The sequence below is a fragment of the Mycetomoellerius zeteki genome, unplaced genomic scaffold (assembly GCF_001594055.1).
Source record: "Mycetomoellerius zeteki isolate Tzet28-1 unplaced genomic scaffold, Tzet1.0 scaffold1817, whole genome shotgun sequence".
Lineage (NCBI taxonomy): Eukaryota > Metazoa > Arthropoda > Insecta > Hymenoptera > Formicidae > Mycetomoellerius > Mycetomoellerius zeteki.
In genome coordinates, this window is record NW_017256776.1 from 28,341 (window position 1) to 34,453 (window position 6,113).

At 32.7% G+C, this 6,113-nt stretch overlaps 1 protein-coding gene across 1 annotated transcript in view; it reads left to right on the plus strand.

Moving 5' to 3' along the window:
• The window catches only part of Ubr3 (Ubr3 ubiquitin ligase), a 28,186-nt gene extending 22,524 nt beyond the window's left edge, over positions 1-5,662 (plus strand). The window contains 10 exon segments of the mRNA XM_018446367.1: positions 149-294; positions 390-536; positions 1,145-1,453; positions 1,683-1,911; positions 2,063-2,278; positions 2,414-2,682; positions 2,971-3,327; positions 3,653-3,784; positions 3,886-4,025; positions 4,295-5,662. Coding sequence (XP_018301869.1) covers positions 149-294; positions 390-536; positions 1,145-1,453; positions 1,683-1,911; positions 2,063-2,278; positions 2,414-2,682; positions 2,971-3,327; positions 3,653-3,784; positions 3,886-4,025; positions 4,295-4,412 — 2,063 coding nt within the window. The 3' untranslated portion in view covers positions 4,413-5,662.
• Positions 5,663-6,113: the final 451 nt, after the last annotated feature.

The following is a 6,113-nucleotide window of genomic DNA, read 5'->3' on the forward strand; positions in this document are numbered from 1 at the left end:
CCCTGATATATATATATATATATATATATAAATTACTACAAATATTTGTAAAAATTGTAACGTTTTAATTTGCAATATTCTATTCTACAAGAGAAGTATGGATGCTTAGTTAATCAGTTATATTAATGAAGTAATTTTTTTCTTACAGAGGATGCAGATGCATCTGGGATGGACTGGGATCAAGAGGAGAATGAGACTAAACTGACTAGTAAAAAGGAATATGACTGTGTAATATGCAATCAAACCACTCCCAGCAGTGAGGACAAACCGATGGGACTCGTTGTATTAGTTCAAGTAATATTTTTTTTTTTTATCGCATGAAAAACATTTTGCGTTATATTTGTACATACATTTTATATATATATATATACGTTTTTTTTTTAATGTAGGCAACTAGCATTGTTGGCCACGAACGACAACAATCGGATAGGCTAGTTCTTCCCACATCCGATGAAGATCCACCTATACCTAAAGGAGATACTCGAGGCGCTCATTTTGACCGTAGAATGGACGAGATGAATCGTTTATTTGACACAGTAAGTGAACAATATAATAATATATTTACTTACAATGCGTGTGTTGTATACATTTTCTATGATTCTTTTTTTTCAAAAAATATTTTCTGTTTTGCTCCATTGTGATTAACACATACGGCGAAATTCTAGAAGCATTTGACGACCGATTTTATTGAATAATGCACTTGGGACTGGATATTTAAGTTGATTTAACTTCCAATAATAACGTTTGTCATCAAAATTTGACTAAAATCTTCGAGGACTTCTAACGGATACAAAGAAACATGAATCTATATTTTCTGAAGAAAAAGATAAAGATGTATGGCGACTTTAACAAAATTTACTTATCTAACAAGAAAAAAATAAAGCTCAGTTATGCATATTTACTATTAAATATTACTATATCCCAAATTGTTTTGAAAAGTGCCGTGCTAGAAATATTAATTATTCTTATTTCGGTATTGTACTTTTATTTTTATATTTATTTGTATATTTATTTTTGGTCGAAGTAAATCAATATTAAATGATTATAGTAAGATATTTTTTTATAAATGTGTATTCTTCACAAAAGCAGGTGAAAAAAATAAGCATACAATGTCTTAACATTAAATAATGTTTTTATTTTGCAGTTGTCTTGGCTGCTCTCGGTTAATATAGGATGGGAAGGTGGTGTCCATGTGCAAACGTGTGGCCATCATCTACATCTCGACTGTTTAAAATCCTATCTAGAGTCCCTTCGTAGTCAACAACGGCAGCAAAGTCTAGCGGTGGAACGGGGCGAGTACCTGTGTCCGCTGTGCCGACAATTAGCTAATTCTGTTTTACCGCTGTCGCCGCAATTGGGTGAATGCTCGGCGGTGGTGCGATCTCGTCATGCTTCTACAGCGACCATACTCGCGGATCTAAACACTTTTCTCAAAGAGATACAACGAAATCCTGTATATAATCATTTTTCATATATATAATTCATGTATATAATAATTTTTTTAGCGATTTTTTATTTAGTATTATTATAGATTATTTATATTTCAGTATATATTCATTGGGTTTTTACATGCAACATTAATATTAGCGTTAAAAGATTAAAATTAGCTAATATTCTTGTATGTTTTAATTAAGATATATCAAAGATATATCATTTGTGCTGAATGTATTTGTTGTTTCCAGGTTTCTTCAAATCTGGCTGTAGCAATGGGAAAAGCCATGGAAGATATGACGAGTTGCACATATCTAAAGTATAAGCAAAAGAACTGTAAACCTAGTCACCAAAGCTTGTTCCTTTTTGTAACTTCGGTAGCTCGAACTAATTTTGAGATTGAACTTGTACAACGTGGTGGTTCGTTGTGCGTTGCACCACCTACTACAATACCTCTGACGCCTAAACGCGATTGTATAGGTATGTTCTTAATATCGATTTATCAACTTCAGATGTCCTGCTTAACTCTTCTGCCTTCTATTTATTTACCATATGCAATATGTAATAGTTAGTATCTGGATGATATTAATTTGTAGATATAAAGATTAGAAAAATATGTTTTTTCTTTCAGTCGCGCTTCTTCATGTTTTGGCGATGCATGCTCGAGTATTGACCACGTGGCCAGTGCATCATGTATGGCAACAACTATCTGGCATATCGCTGATGGAGGAATCGACGTCCTCGCTCGCCTTGACACCACATGAGAGACAGGTTCCTCTGCTTCTGCGAGACCCGACCGCCATGCTCATTCAATTCATACTGCTGTTGCCATTGCACTTGGATCAAAGTACGCACGTTTTCAGGATTATTTTTGCACTTTATATGTCGAAATAAATTATGGCATAAGGACGCATATTTAAGACATATATTTATTTGAATGCATGTAAGTAACAAGTGAATTAATATTCCCCTTCTTCCATAGCATACTTTTCTGGCGTGGTAAAAGTCCTTTACAACTTGCTATACTATCAAGTAATACTACAAGTAAGTTGTAACTTCTCACGAGAAGAGCGAAACATGATCCTAAAGAAAAGATGCAGCTGTGCCACTACGCCCTCGGAGACTATACTGGCCGAGATTATCGAGCATTTCAGCGAAAGCGGGCTCTATCCCGGCACGGACGATGATAAACCGTCTACTTCAACCTCTCCCACTTACGCCAGAGTGAAATCGCACTGCATCGAGCAGCAAGTATGTTCTATAAATAGAATACAGCTTTTTTTTTCTTATATCTAAACATGTGTTTCTTTAATTAACTTTTTACGGAGTAATTTGTCGCGCTTAATATAATATTCTTATAATATTCAATATTTAAATGATAATGACACCTTGGAAAGAGATATATATCGCTTGGCGTAAACAACAAATTGATTATTTAAAAAAAAACTTCCTTATATTAAAAATACCTTAAATATTTCATGATTCTTTGATGGAATAATACGGATGTATATTTTCATCACTTCGACATTTGCTATTCAGATCCAGTCATTGTGCTTACCGTTTTTGCGAGTGGCCGCATTGCTACGTTATCATCTATACGAGCAGCCGCTGCCACTGATCAGAACACAGCAGAGCGAGTTTGTGAGATTGGTATATTATCTGGAGCTAGTCACGGAAGGCATGAGCTGGGACAGCTTTGATTCAACGGTAGCGTTAAATTGGCAGGAACCAGAGGCGGGCGTATCGGTGCCGCTCTTCTGGTGTGCTCAGTTGATTGCGTTTCTCGCCAATTGGCGTGGCCACCAACCGGCTCAGAATCTGATAATGGAACAACATATATCGTGGCATGTGCCGAAACTACTTAGTCTTCCAAGGGAATACGAGAAAATCTTCACGGTAAGATCTAGTAATTAAAAATTTATGTATATATACATATATATTCTAATTACTATATATATGAAGTTCATTGCGTTTAAAAATATCGCAAACTCGTTAATTCAACTAATTTAAAAAATGGAAGCAAGAAATATGCATAAATAAAATGGTTGTAAATAATGATAAAGTATAAACATCTATGTTTTAATTCAAACATTTTATAGATTAGAATGTTTTCTTTATATATATGTATTTATACTATTACACACAACATTCATATATTATTTTTACTCATATATTGTTTTTATCCTCTTCATGTAAGTATATATGTATTAATTCTTTTCAGTATTACCACGAGCGACAGTGCAGCATGTGTCATTCTGTACCGCAAGAGATCAGCATCTGTTTGTTGTGCGGCACTATTGTCTGCCTCAAACAGAACTGTTGTAGACAGATGAATGTGTTCGAAGCTATTCAGGTGAGCATAAAATTTACATATGCATGACAAAATATTGAGATCATCTATCAATCTATAAATATCAGACTTGTAAACATTTTTTTGAATTTTTATACACTTAGCATTCAATCGACTGTGGCGGTGGGACTGGCATCTACCTCGTAGTGACTTCAACTTACATTATCGTGATACGCGGTCGACGAGCATGTTTATGGGGATCTTTGTATCTCGACGACTTTGAGGAAGAAGATAGAGATCTAAAGTAAGTATGATGATTTATTGTAAAATATAAAATAAAAATATATAAAAATACTGTGTGACTAAACATTAAATATTTGTTATTCTAATTTTTAACATGTTGAAACTAAGGCTATATTTTATTTCGGTATTTAAATTTCTTTCATGAAAAATTAAAAGTTAATTTTTTAAAGAAGAAATTATATAACTTAATATTATATATTTTACAAATTATGTAACTTGTAATACTATTATTTAATATTCTATTGTTTGATATTATAAATAATCTTGTAGACGTGGCAAGCCCCTGTATCTCAGCCAGGACAGGTATCAGCTTTTGGAACAACAATGGCTGGCTCACAGATTCGACCATACAAAGAAAACATGGGTATGGCATCGCGATGCTCTGTGACCCATAACGATGTTGTCGCGACTCGCTCGTCGCACCTAATCTCAGAATTGAAGAAGACTCTCCCTTCCTTCCTTCCTCTCTCTCTATCTCACTCCCGCGACTCCTACAATTTATTCTCACACAAAATGCCTCGCCCTTTCGCAGCATGCTTTAGAAACTAAGGGAGATAGATCGTCCTCGACGGATATTATATATTTATTATGTAACCGCGAGTAAGTAGTAGTAGACATAAACGATGAATGAAAGTATTAAGAAAAAGAACGCTCGTTTGGAGGGAGGATAGATTTTGTTCATATAACTGCGCATAATAACTTGAATAATACGTACTAGATCTGTAGAAATTATGTATGCTCTCAGATTGAACACCTGTACATTTTATTTAAGTATACACAGAGCTGTTTCCATACTTTAATCCTTCTGTATAATTATCTCCAAAATTAATGGTTACTTAAAAGGAAAAATTCAAATCGAAGTTACACATTTTTCTTTTAAATTATACAGTTGCATAAAAAAATGGGGTAATTTTGATCCTAGACATTTTTGTGCGATAACCAACAATCTCGGAGATTGTTATAGGGAAAAATTAAAACAAGAGATCCTGTATATATACATATACATATATAATATATGTATGTAAGCATATATAATTACGTTATAACAAAAAAGGAGTACTTATCTAGTATGTAGTATTTGTATTTTTTAGAAGATGATATGTAAGTGATAATAATTGGAAAAAGAGAGAGATAAGAGAAAATTGTGTGTTGCTTTGAGCAAGAAAAAACTATACATTTTGAAAAAAGAAATAATTTCTAATTTGTTTTGCTTCGCCAGATGCTTTATGCTGATTCCACAATGAGTCGATAATCGGAAATCTTAAGTCTTAACCAGTCTTAACTTAAATAGGTGACTGGTTTTTCGCATCTACGAGTTGTTTGTTGTACAGCGAGTCATTCAGCTCGACTAATGAGGAGGAATAAAATCGAATTTGGTCAGTCTTAAGAAAAGCGGTAGTCTTAGTCGTACAAGTTAACTGTTGGCCAACTTCACCGATTCACCGATAAGACTTAGGATTACCGACTACTAACTCATTGTAGAATCAGTATTATAGACATTTATAAAACAAATACAAATTTTTCATTTTTGTCATACGGCGAAGTTATATAAAATGAAAACATAAGGTGCACATATCGAGAGCTTTAAATATGAATCGGAACACGGTGTAAATGTGAATGTCATATATACATATACTATATTATATATGTCATTATACATATATAATATAGTATCATATGATATATATGTATAAATTGGTATATGTTATATCATAGAAAAAATATATTATATACATATATTCTTACACCATGGATTGGAACATGACTGGAAGCATTACACGATCGACAAATTAATGGCTTCTCGATTCATAATACAATGCAAAATTGAACTATTATAAAAAATTAGAAAATTTTTTTTAATTACAAAACTACATAGAGTATTATGAGTCTGAATTATCCGATGCCATAGACATGTAAAATATATAATTTCCATGTTCATTATTATGTCTTATTCTCACAGATTATGTTAATGAATATCATATAATTTTCCATTTATAGGCAGAGACATTACATCTTATTCTCAAACTTTGATAAAATTTTAATAAAATTGATTATTTTATTAAATTTTTAATTAATATAAATTTTACTG